The 17344-nt window shown below is 36.8% G+C and overlaps 1 protein-coding gene across 4 annotated transcripts in view; it reads right to left on the bottom strand.

Annotated features, from left to right (window-relative positions):
• Positions 1-328: 328 nt before the first annotated feature.
• The window catches only part of NKAIN2 (Na+/K+ transporting ATPase interacting 2), a 1037556-nt gene continuing 1020540 nt past the window's right edge, over positions 329-17344 (bottom strand). For 2 of the 4 annotated variants that reach the window (XM_011944459.1, XM_011944460.1), the window contains 2 exons: positions 7538-7619; positions 329-2751 (listed from right to left, as the gene is read on the bottom strand). In XM_011944459.1, coding sequence (XP_011799849.1) covers positions 2742-2751; positions 7538-7619 — 92 coding nt within the window. In that variant the 3' untranslated portion in view covers positions 329-2741. Of the gene's footprint in view, positions 2752-6827; positions 6917-7537; positions 7620-13103; positions 13146-17344 lie in introns of those variants that run through there. The other 2 variants (XM_011944458.1, XM_011944461.1) reach the window with 2 other exon arrangements.

The following is a 17344-nucleotide window of genomic DNA, read 5'->3' as shown; positions in this document are numbered from 1 at the left end:
CCTAACCCTCTGTCAACTATTAGCTTGATGCTAACTCTAAATCCCAGCTAGAAGGTAGGGTGGGGGGAAAGTTCTCCAAATGACAAGTCTATTGCAGGCAGTCTTCTAAAAGAACCCTCAGTGTTAGCAGATAATGAAAGTACATGTTACCTATGACTGAGCAGAAATGATGCCATGACCTGGCAATTTCTTTTCACTGCTGACATACCCCTGCACTGCACAAAATATCAGTGTTGCCTTCAGGTACATTTAATAGGGTTTCTCTGTCAATGACATAAGCAAATACACCATGAGAAGCAGCAGGGGTTTTCAGGGATGGCTCAGAAACTTAAGCATTTTTCCATTTATTTTTAAAATGCAAATTACACGAGTAAGTCAAAAAAACACTCTGTTAAAAATACATTCAGAATTAACAAATGCAAAAAAAAGGACACATCAGGATCATAACTCTTGCCTTCTGAATATTAGGTTTATAACAAAAGCTCAGCCTAGAAAAATAGCATTCTTCACCGGATTTTGAGGAGGATACAGCTGTACAACTGTAGATGTTTTCCCAGATATAATCACACTACTGTGCTTACTACTCCCATAAAAGACCTGTCCACCGATTACTTTTTAGTAGTCAACTACTGTTTTTTAAAATTTTGGTGGTGATGATAGTCGTGATTTGGTGAAAACTTGGCTGTAACTGAAAGCAGGAATATGAGGGCTTATTTTCTGTAGCCATATACATGTACTATAAGGTGAGATGTCACCACAGCATGAACGTATAGTGAAACCTCATTTTAATAGTCACATTAAAAGTCACATTAGAATAGTTTGTGGCATGTATAGTATTTATATTTTAGGAATCAAAGGACAATACATTGGTAAATATTTTTCTCATGCATTAAACATGCATGTCCCTATAAAAGCGCTTTATGAGGTTTCACTGACATGTTCGCAATTGTTTATTTTATACATGTATGTATGGACAAACATACAACCCACTGAGGAAATTCAAGCATGAGTGCTGGAATCTTTTTTTATAGTTTATGTTCCAATGATAACTCTTTGTTCCTCTATCATTTTCAAATGTTTATGTGTGTGTATATTACAGACATCCATGCAAACACAGTAATGGAACTGGTGTATGTAGATCTGAATGGGCTAAGGTCCAAAGTAGTTTAATCCAATAACTGAAACGTCATAGAAACCAGAGAAAAAACTTGCTCCATGCCAATTTATAACTTCTGAATTTCACTGCACTAAAGAATGGTGTGTTAGTTTCAAAAAATTGAGTTGAATGTCTCAGGTGTATCCAAGAAAAGATACGACTCATCTGAGTTCCTGATAAGCCTGAGCTAATTATGTTTTCCACTAATGAAAACCAAATAATGCTTTAAAATATAGAACAAAATTTCCTAGGAGTTCAGAATATTCCATAAACACATTGACCTACTATTAAGTTTCCAAAGGCATCTTGTTGCCAACTACGTTAACAGCACAGTTTTTTCTGCCACAATAATACAGGAGGATTGAAATACACTCTAACACACAACAGATCCCCCAAATACCACAAAAAGATCTCAAATATTTCACCAAGGTAACTATTGCTCCCCCCACCCACCCAAAAATAATCTTGTATGCTGAAGTTAGAAAAAAAAGTTCACCTACGTAGAGTCTTCAGTTTGAATTAGATATAAAAGAGTAAACATAGCTAATACATATTCAGTTGGCCTCTGTTGATAGAAATCCACAGCTGTTTCTGTGTTAGTAAAAGACAATTGTAGATACTTATAAAAGCACCTAGAGTGCAATAAATAAAATCAGCGAGTTAAGCCATTTCTGCTTTCTGCTTCCAGTAGATTAGTGAGTTTAGTAGATTAATGTTTTACTCTGTCCCATCCCCAACCCCATCAGAAGACCATATTTTAGAATTACAAAGATGACAAATACTGTTATTGTTACTTGTCTCTTTTGGGCCACCATGGAGGCTCTATGGTAAAGCACTTTGCTGACAGCTGGCACTTTTCTTATACAGACACACTGGAGCTGCTGAGCTATTCAGTCTTGTTCCTTGACATGAAACACACAGGCTTGAACTCATTCAGAATTAATAGCAGTGTGTTAGCCTAAAGGAAGTGACTTGGGGCTGTCTGCACTGAGATTCTTGGGCACACAACATAGGTGGGTTAAGGCAAGTATATACGGTACAGCCTTTAGGGCAAACAATCTGCCATTTTGGACTTCGGGTACAAGGTCATCATGACATGTTTTGTTTGTTTTTGCAATTACATTGCCTAAGTAGCCGTGGTGCTGTCAAGATGTGTGGAGTGCAGAAGACAGAGCTCCCAAACTAACGTGCCTTGGATGACTTCCCAGCTCACAGAGGCCGACCGGCTGGGCTGCAGAGGAGTTAGCAATGGCCAGCAACCGTTGGGCATCAACACATCTCCTTTTGAACTTTCCAAAGGCCTGGGAGAAAGGAGCCTGCTTTCAGGAAATCCAAGATGGGCGTGTCCTGCATATTTGTCTGTTTCAGTTAGAAAGAGGAGGTCAAGTGGAATTGGTGTGTGCGTGCTCACGTGTGTGTGTGCGTGTGTGTGTGTCAGTGTTGTATGTAGAGGCTTTGCATTTGTTTTGTTAATACGTCTATGTATTTAAACTCGGTTGCTTCTTGCTCTTCATAAAATGCAGGAGGCCACTGCGAAAAAAGTTCTTTGAAAGGTTTGTGGGCTGACATACTGCAGTCATCTGTATTATTTTGACCTAAGAGAGAGAAAAGATGTTTTTAGCCAAAGGAGAAAGCGACGGGTGCCTATTGCTCACCACCTTCTCTCACCTTTCCAAGCACAAGAGCAAACAAACAAACAAACAAAAAAGAAGCCCAAATTGGGTTTTAAATAGATAATTTTCCTCCTTTTTTTTAAATTCATTGCAACTGCATGGATCGAGAGGCCAGTTTTGGTCATTTAGAATCTATTTCCAGGGACAACCGAAATGAATGTGTACTTCTATACAATCAGGCTGCCAAAAAGAATGCAATGTTTTCAAATATTGTCTGATATATTATAGGATATTCTTATATTGCTGGAAGCCCAATCAGATCTCTACTTGCTCTGACAGTCACTTAGGTCCCTGGTAGTCAAAGCAGCTATTTTGTTAAAAACTTAAGCTGTAGACATGGGATTTTTTTTTTTTTTTTTTTTGACAGAGTCTAGCTCTGTCGCCCAGGCTGGAGTGCAGACATGGGATTTTTCTGTGCAGCAACTTCGTTGCTATTGGTTTGTTTCAACAACATTTACCAAACTGTAAGAAAAATATAATTAATATAATTAAAATCTTTCATTTTTAGATTAGTTATACATAATCTGAAAAATTACAAACCAAGAACAGTCACCCAACTTAAGAGGACTGTCTGTTCGTTGTTTGCAATAACTAAAACACAGCTGCGACTGTAGGTCAGCAGTGTTTTCAAAGCTTTGTCTAGGATCTTGGCCACAGAAGATTTGCTGGGAACAGTGGGAGCCCCACAGCTAAAAGTGCATATTGCTTTTCAACACTTGTTTTCCTTCCAAGGAACAGCTTTTGTTTCCATTTGCTATATAATATTGTTAGGGTGTTTGAACTGGCCCCTGAAGTTAAATTACTCTTACTTTACAAGACATATTTATGGCAGGTTGACAGAAGGTACACGCTAAATGATAAAGACATAGGAGATGCTAAGTTCTCTGCCTCTCAGTAGGGGATGAGGTTTATAGGTGTGTCAGTTTTGGTTTTTCACTAGATTTTGAATAAGCAGTGGCTCTCAGATGATTGGTTTTGTGGGCTATGAAGTTGAAAAGGCCCTTCATTTAACAGTGTATAATGTAAAATAAAAAAGAAATAAACAGAATGCAGAAAAGGGAGAGAGGCACAGCCGTGTATGGAAATGTGGCAGCTAAGTTAGTGTTAAGAATACAAACAAGCCAATTAAAAATCAGAATGTAATACCAGGTCAAACTCACAATCTATTTAAGAATTTGGAAAGAACACTGACTGAAGGGGTCAGGAAAGCCCGCAGATAATCATGTCTGCACCACTAACAAGTTGTGTGACTTTTGTTTTCCTTTTTTTGGGTTGAGTTTCCTCATCTGTAAAATAAAACCTTACTGTTCTGGGTCCAAGTTCTCCTATGGGATGTTTTGTGGAAGGGATGATTGGAGTATTTTGACTAGTAATTTTTAAATATACCTTAAGTATACACAACTTCCTAAATCTGAATTCCATTAAACATTTCATGACCAGTGAGACTTGAAAGCTCTGATACAATTTTACCACTGTCATGCAGGAAAGAGGAAAACAATATATTTTTTTATAAGTTTTAATTGGCATTTAAAGTGCTCTGTGTAACAAAACCATGGGAAGTTTTGTCCTCATGGAATTTAATTCTGGACAAAGATATCTATCTTTACTGTAGAGTCTCTTCTTTAAAGCCCATTAGAATTATAAATGCTTGATTTGAATTTAATAAATTGCATATAACTAGCATTCTCATGTTTATCTTTAGATAAGAGATTACATCTAATTTATTAGAGCTTGATAATATTTATTGATCTCTCATATTGGCCAATACAATAAAATATTATGTAATATTATTAGAAGCAAGCAATTACAAACCTTCTAGATATTTTATTTTTATTTTTATTTTTATTTTTTTTTGAGACAGAACCTTGCTTTGTCACCCAGGCTGGAGTGCAGTGGCATAATCTTGGCTCACTGCAACCTCTGCCTCCCAGGTTCCACAGATTCTCCTGCCTCAGCCTCCCAAGTAACTGGGATTACAGGTGTGCACCACCACACCTGGCTAATTTTTGTATTTTTAGTAGAGAGGGGATTTCACCATGTTGGCCAGGCTGGTCTCAAACTCCTGACCTCAGGTGATCCACCCGCCTCAGCCTCCCAAAGTACTAGGATTACAGGCGTGAACCACTGTGCCCAGCCATATTCTACTCTTGAGCACAAATATATTGATACATGTTACCTGAGTTGATATTATACATCAGCAGTCCTCAACCTTTTTGGCACCAGAGACTGGTTTTGTGGAAGACAATTTTCCCATAACCCAGGGTTGGGGGGAATGGTTTTAGGATGAAACTGTTCCATCTCAGATCATCAGGCATTAGATTCTCATAAGGATCACAAAACCTAGATCCCTCACACATGCAGTTCACAATAAGGTTCTCACTGCTATGAGAATCTAATGCTGCTCCTAATCAGACAGGAGGCAGAGCTTAGGCAATAATGCTCCCTCACCTGCTGCTCACCTCCTGCTCTGTGCTCAGCTCCTAACAGGCCATGGGTCAGGACTATTCACGGCCCAGAAGACTGCTGTTATATACAATATACCATTTACAGAGGAGATCTTTTAGGAGTGACTTATAGTATATGTTACTTCTGACTTGATACAGCCTTTTCATGAGTGATGTTTATTAACATAAGCATTATTCTACCACTATGAATTATGTTTATTAAGCACTTACTATGTGACATGTCCTGTGTTTCATGTGCTTTAAATATATATTCTTTCGTATAATTTCAGAGCAATCAGATAAAGTCTGTATGCTATCTCTATTTTGCAGGTGAGGAAACTTAGGCTTGGTAAAATTAAATAGAGGTATTCAAACAAAGTTACATGCCCATGGTCGCAGGGAATTTAATCTCAGACAATATGCCTTCAGTAGGTCATCTTAACCACTACTCCTGATTGCTCTACCTTTTTAAATAGAACACTTTAGAGAATGTTACATAAAATATTGAGAAGAATGGTAAGGAGTGTCAAGGATTGATCATGTTTTATTGTTTTTGTAGCTATCAAGAATCTTTCTGGGGGGATAGGGAAGGTTTGGCATGCATAGCAAACAACTGTAGTACATGGTGAAAGAAATAAAAGAGAAATATTAGAGGAGAAAAGATTAAGAAATCCTTCATAAAGGAATATATCTTAAGAAAATTCAAAGGATAGTGGGGTTTCAAAGAGTGGAATTTGGAAAAAAGGTGATGTTTGGTGTCTAGAGAACAGCATGAACAATTGGAAAAATACATATATTTGGATAAGGCAAGAGTTCTACTTTGGCTAGAAAAAAATGCCTAAGGGGAGCTATCAGACTGTTTGTGCTCTCAATAGATTATAAACTTCAGGAGGACAGGGCTAGTTCTTATTCATTACTACATTTTCCTAATATATCCAGCAGCATCTGCATAGGGTTGGGACTCAAACGTTATTAAGAATTGAAGATAAGAGATACTGTTTCAACAGGAGGTAATAGGGACTCCTTGATAGCTTTGAAGCAGGAAGTGAAAACATCAGCGCAGTACTTTAGGGTGATTAATTTGGCAGCCATATGGAGGATACATTGGAGGTTCTGAAATAAGGAAGAGACCGAAAAACTTAACAGGTCCCACATTGCATGAATTAGGGCAGTGGTTGTGGGGATGTAAAAGAGGAAATGTGGAATACACTGTTTATAGACACAATGCTTTGAATGAAGCAAAATTTTGCTTGACTTCTTAACTGCTGAAGCCTGTGTTGTGGGTGCTATTAGCAAATGATTTCAGAGAACTACAAGTGACACAAAGAAAAAGGCAGGCACAGTGCAAGATTATTCTTTTTTAAAAGAGAAGCTGAAAAGAGGGATGTTTAAAGATTAATTTCTTTGGAGGAGCAGTACTTACTCCCCAACTCCATTTATTATCCTACACACTAAAGATATTAAAAGGTAAAATGATTCAATGGTGGAGGACAACGACAACAAACACATATCTTCAAAGAGAAGTTCACATTTTAAAATGAATTGGAATCTTACTTTCTATTTTGATCTTCGCTTGCAATTCAGCATATCACTTGATGCTGATATATAGAATTTGTTATCAGTTGTTATCCAAGGGAATTTGCCTAAACACAGATATAAAAATCAGGCTCTGATTGTATGTCTGCTCTCTTGAGTGCTAGAGTTAAGGGTTCGATAAGTTTCAGTGTTAATGTTCCAGTCATTTTCACTTTTACATCAGAAAAATGATAGAGAAAGTGTATTACTCAGTTTTTTATTTTTTTAACACTACATATAACTTGGGTGAACCTATTATTTATCATCTAAATGAGAACTCTTTTGAGAATAATAATTATGCCAGGACAACCACTGTAAACTGAAACCAGAACATGTGGTTTATACATAATTACATATAACTGCCTACATTGTTATATAATTTTCAAAAAATATAAATTTTTGGCAACTCAAAGAAGTGGTAGATAATTAGCATAGGCTTTTGAGCCATGTAGGTGATACTTATGTAAGACTAAAGGTAACTTTAGAAAAGACATTTCTTATAAGTCAAATAAGAAAAATTCATGGAAAAATGTTATTGAAACTATCCCAGTCCAAACAACATTAACAGAAAAAATACTGGAAGTATATATAACTGAACGAAAGCTGTATGCCATTGATTTTGTATCATGATACAGTTACTTGATTGTCTTTAGTACCCCAGAAGAACACCTTCCAAGTAAAATACTTACATGTACATAGGCTGTAGTTGTAAATGAGATGTCTTCTGAGGCCCTTGATAGCCATAAGAGTCAAAGCCACCTATGAAATCAACTGAAAAGGGACAATTGTCTTCATTAGTCAGCTTTTCAGAAGAGATAAACATCCTTGATTGATCAAGGCCCCGCACAGATTACTAATAAACCTTTTATTAGTAATAATCTATTAAACTTTTAAAAGTAATTGCTAAGAAAAAAGAAATGGAAGAAATGATAGTTCCTTCAAGGTAGTGATTCCGCTGCCTCCCTCCCCCACCACTCATTGTAAGATTCAATTATTGCTTTACAAGAATCTATTGACTTGGTAGAAAAAATGACATACTATTTTCAAACAACCAAGACCTAATTGGAGTAATAGAGTTCATTTACACAATGGAGATGCTATATGCCTTTTTGGTTAGTGTAGATTTTCTGTGACATGCTACAAAATGTTATAGCATATAAATATAAATAATGACCACTCAAGTGCATGTATCTGTCAGCAATTGCAGCGCTAGTAATAATGTTACATGTTGTGGCTATCAAGCACAAGGTACTATGGTGGAGGTCATGTCAATTAACTCAACATTGCTGTCCCTGCCAAATGTGGTTTACTATCTGAAACAATCAGAGGTAAACATGTGGAACAGTTTAACCAAATATTCAGATTCAATACATACTTAGCTATGTAAGATACAACAAGATACAATAAGAGTTACTGTGGCAGATTGTATTTTCCAAAATGGCAGCAAGAGTATCTCCTATTTTACATGTTTTTACAACATGACTTTGACATTCCTCCCATACGATGGTTTGCGTATGTCTCTTCCTCTTGAACATGGGTAGACCTTTCTGGCAGCTTTGACTATGCTATAAATGACACTATGGGGATTATAAGGGTAGATCATAAAAGTATCATGCACTTTTCTCTTGCTCCTTTGGGATGTTCTCTCTTGGAACACAGCCATGATGCCACAAGGAAGCCCAAGCTAGCCCGCATGGAGAGATCAATGAAGGACCAATGGATAAGTGTTTCAGTAACAACACAACTAATGTATCAGCTGATAGCCAGCATCCAAACCCAGGTGTGGGAAATAAAATACCTTTAAATCAGGGGTGTCTTTTGGCTTCCCTGGGCCACATTGGAAGAACTGTCTTGGGTCACACATAAAATACACTAATACTAACGATAGCTGGTGAGCTAAAAAAAAAATGCCAAAAAATGTCACAATGTTTTAAGAAAGTTTACAGATTTGTTTTAGGATGCATTCAAAGCTGTCCTGGGCTGCATATGGTCTGTGGGCTGTGGGTCGGACAAGTTTCCTTCAAATGATTCTAGACCCTCACTGTTGAGTCAGTTCAGTCTTGGTATCTTCCCAGCTTAGGTTTCTGACATCAGACAACAGAGGCAAGCCATCCCCTCTGTGCCTGTCTGAGTTATTAACCCACAGAACCTATGAGCGTAATAAATGGTTCCTTTATACCACTAAGTTTTGGCAGCAATGGTAACTGGAACAGTCAAGTCTAAAAGTACTGTGAAAAAGTTTAGTTTTGGTTTTTTCTTTTTCATTTGTGAATAAAGAGGTTTTAGAGTGGGGATAAAAGAAACAAAAGAACACAAGGCCAACAAAATAAGAGAAAGGAGAAAGAAAGTCAAATAGAGATAAGCAGAATGCCCTAGGACACCCATTCCTTTTTTTCCAGCATCTCCTTCTGTTGGCTTACTTTGTCTAGTTATTCTCTTACTAATATTTGGGGTGATACAGACAGAAACTGAAGCAGGGTGCAAAGTAACAAAGTCCGTGATGTCTGTGTAGTGGGGAAATCCTTTGTTTTCTCTTACAAAAAGACCTTATTTTTTTAAGATCAGTTTTAGGTTCACAGAAAAATAGAGCAGAAAGTACAGATAATTCCTGTATATTTCCTGCCCCGACACGAACATAACATCTTCCACTATCAATACCCTACACTAGAATGGTACATTTATTACAATCAGTGAACCTACACTGACACATTAACTATAATGGGTGGTTGGATCCAGTTGATCCAAAGTACTTGGACAAAAATCTGTCAAATGTTTTATGACCCTTATTGCTCAGACAACTTTTAGAATATGCAGTAGTCTCTTTAGAGCCTGAATAAATGTCATTATATAAAAGAAACTGGAAACAGAACAAAGTGGTATTAAGGGTATCTTAAAAATGTAAGCTAACCCCACTAATTCCATTTTTGAGAGGAAAAAAATACCTCTACCTCTCTGTCTATCTACGTGGCACCCCAAAAAGTTCCATATGTGGTTGAAGAACCCTTTATGAAAGGTGAGAAGAATCAAGTCTCCCTGTCAGCACAAGTACTTTGGATGGCAGCTAGATGTTTGGGTCGTAACTTATCTCTGCATTATTTAGAAAAGAGTAACTTCTATCAATCAAGAATCTCCTTACATCCTTAAAAATAAACTAAATTCCCCCAAATTGCAAAATACTTAATAGTTCATGAAGCCCTTTCAAGTGATATTATTTATCTTCACAAACTTACTTTGAGGTTGGTAAGAATAATTATCTTAATTTTACAAATCAATACAGATTTATTGAGTTTTATCCTGAGGCCACACAACCTCTGAGGATGAGAGTAGAAACCAGGTATTCTGTTTCCTTTGTACGTATATTGAAAAAGAGATTTCTGCATTTGACTTATGCCATTCTAGTACACTTTTCGAATGTTATCTACAGTGATCAAAAGCATCAAATCACATTTTTATGTTCCTTCTAAGTTATTAATTTAACAAAAGTCTTAAGTTCTTGCTTTGAGTTCCCCTTTTGTTATTTGTTCTCCAGCATCTTTTACTGTGTTCTTTCGAGAAAATTTGCTGTTTATCTTCTTCCCATCTTTATCTTCTTCCCATCTAATACTGTAAGAATCTACAGTATTAGATTATTCTTTGATTTAATATTGTAGAACTATTTGGATGTAAACAATGACTTATCAGAAACTACCTTTGCTGAATTTGCCAGTGATAGTCGCCAATGTGGTATTTTGGGTTTTTTTTTGTAATGTATCTTTAAGAGGGTAGCATCCTTCAAGGTTTAGTTCACGTGCTCTGTGTCTGATAATTTATACAGGACACCAAATATGCATTTAAGCCATCCTTTCTTCTGAAAATTATTTATATTCTCATCCCCATCTTGTAGGACTGATAACGATGATGATTTTTAAAGTTATGAGAGATGTTTTCTTTCATGCGACTTGGCATATTGTCTGTGTAACTTCAATACTTAACAGAAAATGTGAAAGACGGACAGGAAGTACTAAAAGCCTGAATTAGAATTGGGAGAATGAGAAAGGAAAGATGTCAATGAATTTGAGATGAATGGACAAAGAGGTAGAAAACATAGTTCATGGCAAGTTTTTGAAGATGGGGGAAAGGGGGGAAAAGAAAAGGTTCAAAGTTGAGTCTCAGAAATTTGTTTGCCAGGGGCATATTGCTGCTTTTAAAGAAAAAAAAAAGTGTCAAAAGGGAGTTGGTGTTTGGCTTTCTTTTGGAAATGTAGTATTTAAGTTACAAGTGGTACATCTAAGTGAAGAGATGCTTGGGAAAAGGGAAATGTAACTCTAATTAGTGCAAGGGAAATTGGGGACTTGCTGGGATGTTAGAGATGAATTTCTTTCTCCTCACTCAGCTTTATTTTGCTTCATTGCAACCTGTTTCTACCTGATATATAAATCTGCTTGCTTATTTGTTGATTTCCTCCACTACTATAATACAAGCTACAAGAGATTTACTGCTTTCTACTGTTTACCACGCTAGCCTCAGAACCCAGAACAGTGTCTGGCTCATGGAAGACACTCAATAGGTATTTACCAAATAAACTCTTACAGCCTTTAGGCTGTAAAGGAAAATAAGGCAATTGATCAGAGCATGGAAGATGCTAGAAAAACTTCCAAGTGAAATTTGGCTGACTGCCAAGGCCTTGAATGATATAATAAAGACTTTTTATAGACAATCTACAAAGTTGTTGCCTGGTGCTGTGAGATACACAACAGAAACTTTTTGGATACCAGTAGGAAGAAACCACCACTACATCCTCTTTGGCCAAGAGGAGTGGAAGGAAAGAAGTTAGGACATGCATTCGCATCAAAAGGACTCCAGTGAGACGGTCATTCATTGATGAATGCTATTAAGTGTTACAAATCTTGGTAATTGGTAGGAAGAACATTGTTTTCCTTCTGGCCAGTTTATAGAACCCTAAATAGAGGCACACGACTGGACTGAAGGTGAAAAAAAAAGGTACTTTCTTAATCTCTGCCTTTTTGGAGGGATTTGCCTTTGGTTCTCTGAAGACAACTCAGGATTTTTTTTTTTTTTTTTTTAAGAGCTATACTGAGGTATAATTGACATGCAAAACACTGTACATATTTAATGTGTGCAATTTGATAAGTTTGGACCTGTGCATACCTGTGAAACCTTTACCACAATCAAGGTAATAACATATCCATCACCTCCAAAAGACAACTTAGAATGCTATCATTTTCTTTGCAAGTGTATTTTCTTTTTGCCTTCATTTTCTTATCTACAGTGTGGGTATGTTCACATCTATTGACGTATGGGTGGGGGCAGTAGATGTACTATAATAATTGCAGGTGCAATCATTTTAAATTTGTTAAGTGCCATATCAATTTAATAACTATGATTTAATAATATTAATGATAGTGGAATTTAGAAATTACCAAGTAAGATAAAAAAGCTCTTTGAATAAATATTCTTTGTGATATATATTTCCTGTTGTGAGCCTCTCTTTTATTTAAACCTTTTAATCCTGAACACTGAGTTCAGCAAACTTAAAACTGTTTTATTAAAAACATGTTGGCAATGAGGTATTGTAATATAAAATTATCCCTTGGTTATTAATGACAAAGCCACTATTCAACATACTCCCTTTTGGAGACAGAGCTGTAAAAAATCATGAAGGGAAAATTTAAAAGGCAGTTCATAGGAAGCTAAGCCTAAATATTTAGAATAACTCATTGAAAGACACTAAAATGTTTGATGTCTTTCAGTGAGTTTTTCTAAATATAAACAAAATTAATAGGGCCTGTGAAAATAGAGCATCTTTCCATTATTTCCATAGGTATAAATTCCAAGGGTACTTAGCTCTAGTAATACAAAAGAAACATAAAACATAACCAACCTCAAGCCAAATTGAAAAGAACCACTTTTTTCCCACTAAGCTCTAGTTGGTGGCAGGAATTCAAGCTGACCGTGTGAGCTTGAGGTGTTCGGTCTGGGCTAAAATCTCTGGATGGAGTCTGAGCTATTTCTTTTTTCCTGATAAGGAAATCACAGTTCTTTATAGGAAGAGGTATTTTAGCCTGTTGTTGCCTGAAAGGTCACTAAAGTGTTACACCACAGAAGGTTTCTAGCAGGCGAAGCACACGTGGAATGAAATTAGAGTTATTAGCTAAATCACCGCAGATGCTTTGCTTCCTAACCTTGTTCATCAAATATGTTTTCTCAGGGTTTTAGTGCCTTATTTTTCAGTTTCCTTCTTCCTTGTGTCAGAAACAGATCTTTAATATTTGAAAGTTGGTAACACATTCACACATGCTAAACAATGAAAGTGAAAAGCAATAGGTATAATAGTATCATAATAAATAAAGTATATCGTCAGTTGAAAAATCACTTTAAGCTTTTGGTTCTAAAGGCCTCATAAAAAATGAATTATAAGTTCCACTTGATAAACTATTTTGTGTTGTTTTTCTTGTTCATATCTGCTACTTCTCAGTGAGGGCAGCGCCTTAAGTGAGATTTTAAGAAACACATGATGGTTTTCTGCTGAGACTCGGATCTTTTTATCAAGTAATCTTTTAATAATATAATGCCAGTACTTGATATATCATAATGCCACTACTTGATACATCATTGTAGAATCTGTTTGGTAGCATCAAGATGGGGGGATTTGGAGTCAGAAGACCTGTGCCCCAGTTGTGCCTTTACTTCTTACCAGCATTGGACCTATAATTAGGTCACAATTGCTCTGAGCCTTAATTTCTTCCTCTGTAAAGTGAGGATAAATAAAGCAATTTCAGCTTCGACGGGTTATTGAGAGAATCAGGTGTCATATGTATTTAATATGTAGAAGCATGTATATTAAAAATACACTATGAATAGGATTGGGATCTCGTCTCTTTTCAAAAAGGATTTATACAAAAGGAATGATTGGAATTATGCTTTAAAATGCACATTTAGTCTCTTTACTGAGATAATTAGCATTTCCAAGGGTAGGAGAATAGATGGAATAAGGCTCAAACGAGATAATTTTGTATTAGAATTTACTAAAATTTTGTGTAGAGTGACAAAAGTGTAGAAGACATCCACAGAAGCTGAGGAGACCAGAGGGGGGTCTATGGAGAGCCTTCAAATGCCCACTTAGTTAGTTAATTGTGATTTGACAAGCAACAGGAATAGCCTGTGTGACATAATGCAGAAGAAAAATAAATTAATTTATATTTTTAAAAAATTACACAGAACTGAATTTCCATGTTTCAAATCCTGTTGGAAATGGCCTTGTATATTACCAGAAAGAACACAAATAATTTGGGGCTGGCCTTGTCTGTGGTCTATGAGGCTTTGCCGCATATGTGGGCAAAAGGAACTGTCCAATGAATGGTCAAGAATGAAGACCCTGAGAGCTCAGTGTCCTGGATCAGGCAAAATGACAGGCCAAATCTTGGTGGATGAATTACTTTGTAGAGGAGAAGCTTACCTTTTCCTCTCAGGTTTGGGCAGGGTTGCAAGAAGACAAAAGAATAATTGCCAGTAGAGGGCAGGGTTGCAAGAAGACAAAAGAGTAATTGCCAGTAGAGGGCAGGGTTGCAAGAAGACAAAAGAGTAATTGCCAGGAGGGATTTGTTGAGGTTCTTGAGGGAAAATCAAAGAAGTTTCTGTTTGATAGATTTGACTTTTTCAGATTTCAGTACTTGGTTTAAGGATCCTGGAAAGGTGTGGAACAGGTCGCGTGGCCAGAGTGCCGCTTTGTCAAATGCAGATGAATGAAAGCATGGTTGAGCGGGAGACAACACCCAGCTGAGTATAGCAAGTACACATTTACTGTTGGGTTTAGTTACTTTCTCCAGCAATAAGCAACCACCCAGGATTAGAAGTGGAGAAACTGAATCTGGGCATTGTCAGGAACAGATGTTGAAAATCCAAGCATAAAGGATGTACAAGCAAGGAAGGAAACCAAGGATGCTGACAAGAACACTGCTGCCTTTGCTAATCCTGGAGATAGATAATGAGTAGGAAGATCCAAAGCATGAGAAAAACATAGTTTCAGGTGGAGGGAAGCTTCCAAATAAGGGTGAAGAAAACTTTTTCCAAGAGGGAGGCAGGAGAATAAGGAAAAAGAATAGATAGGTGTTTACAGTCAGGCAGAAAATTTCAGAACTGGGCATCTTAGAGAAGCCTCTTTCCACCATAATGAAGGTGATCCATGATGAAGGGAATGAAGGTGGCAGATGAAGGGAGTAGTGATGAGGTGAGAACTAACATGGTGGAGAAACTATAAAGCTAGAGTCAGAAAATTATGAATCCGATATCTTTTGAGGCTTTCAGTAAATGTAGAGAAGCATGTAATGAAGATTATGATGAAATAACTAAGGCAGCTTCACCTTAAATGTGCCTGGGCTCACTTTTTGCCATGCCATTTGGATGGATTAGATTTTCCAGTCTTTATTTTGTTTTCCCCTGTTAGAATTGCTTTCAATTATATACGACATGTCTTTCAGATGAAATTGGAAGGAGCAGTTATTACAAGCTATAGGTGAGCTCTTTAGACATGATTGGGTATGTCTTCTCAGCTGACATCCAGAATATATTTAGAATCCACAGCCCATTTAAATGCAGGAGTTTTAATTAGGGTTGTGGGTATATTAACATATGCATATTTAGGGAAATAAAAAATAAAACATGCGTGCTGTAATTACCTATTAGAGACATATTCTTTACCTTGTAATCTTTGCTAACATAATCTTTGTATCATTTTACAGCCTCCAGAAATGAAAATCACAAAACTCCTGAGCCTAAATTAATCATCTCCTTAGAACAACAGTAGCAATTTCAGGAAAAAGAATGTCCCACAGTTCCTCTAACATTTTTATTGGTATTTGGGAAAGCTGAAACTAGATTTCCTATATCGAGTTCATTAAAAGAACTTAAGATCATTCCTGTGTGACTTATGGTGTACCTTTGGTCAATATCGATCCCAAAAGTAGTGCCTTTTAAAAAAGGCATGCCTGTCTTTGTTAAGTTCTACATAGTCCTCTAATTTATCCCTTAGGTTTCAGCTGAATCGTCATGTCTTCAGTGAAGAATTTCCTTATCTTCTAAACTGCATGAGTTCTTCTTGGGATCATTCCCATGGCACCTCCATCCCCTTTCCTTGTCTGAACTTTCATCACGCTTTACTATAATTTCTCTTTCTCTTGTAAATTGTGTGATGGATTGTAGGCACCATAAAGGCAAAGATGGTATTTGTTTGGTTCCCTGCTTTATCCCTAGTGACAACACATAGCCTACCACCCAGTAGTTGCTCAATAAATACTTGTTAAAAGAATCTGTCTCAGGTATCGCAGTGAAGTGACATGGAAAGTATTCTTCGAATCTTGACATCGATGTTCTGCTCTCAGTTCTGCCTCTAAATGATTGTTTAACTTTGAGCAAGTCAATTTGATTGTCCCTTTCCTTAACTGTAAAATTAGGGGATTACAGTAGGTGATCACTAATACTGTTCATAACTTTATGATTATACACAATTCCATATTTCTGGGATTAGTTCACACAGGAATGTTAGCAATATGATATTTAAAATGAGCAAATCCACAAAGACAAAATGAATGGAAAAAATTAGCGCAAAGGAGTTATTTCCAACTGCTTGTTACTATTATGCATTGATTTTACTAAGTGAGTTTCCAGAAAGATTAGTTGCTGAAAATGGAAATTGGAAATTTAGGCATGAATGGGAAAACAGAATGATGAAAAAGTTGGGGACTTGGAGAAGAGAGTCAGGTTGACGGGTTTGGAGCCAATAGAAATACTGTCCCCTGTTCCATTTAATTCAATGGTGAAGGTGTATGGATGTGTGACTATGTGCGTCCCTTTGCAGTGCCACATTTGGGAATTCCTTTAACATCAGCTTCATTAGTTACAAAGGCAGCAATCCATATCCAATTTTCATTTTGTAGCAGGATTGTTAATGTATAAACTGCACTCTTTGTTGAAAACATTTGCAATTAATCCTATAAACAAACAAACAAACAAGCAAATGCAAATGTTACACTGTCTGCCCCTGCCAACCCCGCTGACTCTGAGGTCTGGTCACCATTTATTATACTCAAAAATGAATTGAAATTCCCACTTCGGCCCTAACCTAATTTTCAAGTGATAATAGGCATGGATTCCCAGAAGCACTCTATGCCTCTTGATAGTAACATCCTAATTTCCTTTCCCGGTAAACGTTTTAAGTAAGATTTTAGCACCAAAGGAAATTAAACTTTAAATTAATCGTAATTATAAAATGCCATCACTGATTTTGGTCTTCAGCCTAATTACTTTCTATTATTTAAACAAACCGCACCTCCTGTGAGTTTTAAGTTTGTTTCTCTTTCATTCCCTGCCACACAACGCCAACCAATCAGAGCGGAGGCCTCCCTGAGTATCTTCTGCCAGAGCAGCCTCATTTAAATGTCACATAGGATTGAGGGTTTGTCTCCAGCTCACTTATTTCCAAGGCACTCTTTCAGTAGCTA

Source organism: Colobus angolensis, unplaced genomic scaffold (genome assembly GCF_000951035.1).
Source record: "Colobus angolensis palliatus isolate OR3802 unplaced genomic scaffold, Cang.pa_1.0 Scaffold231, whole genome shotgun sequence".
Lineage (NCBI taxonomy): Eukaryota > Metazoa > Chordata > Mammalia > Primates > Cercopithecidae > Colobus > Colobus angolensis.
Note: the sequence above shows the minus strand (reverse complement) of the source record. Positions and strands in the feature narration are given on the sequence as shown.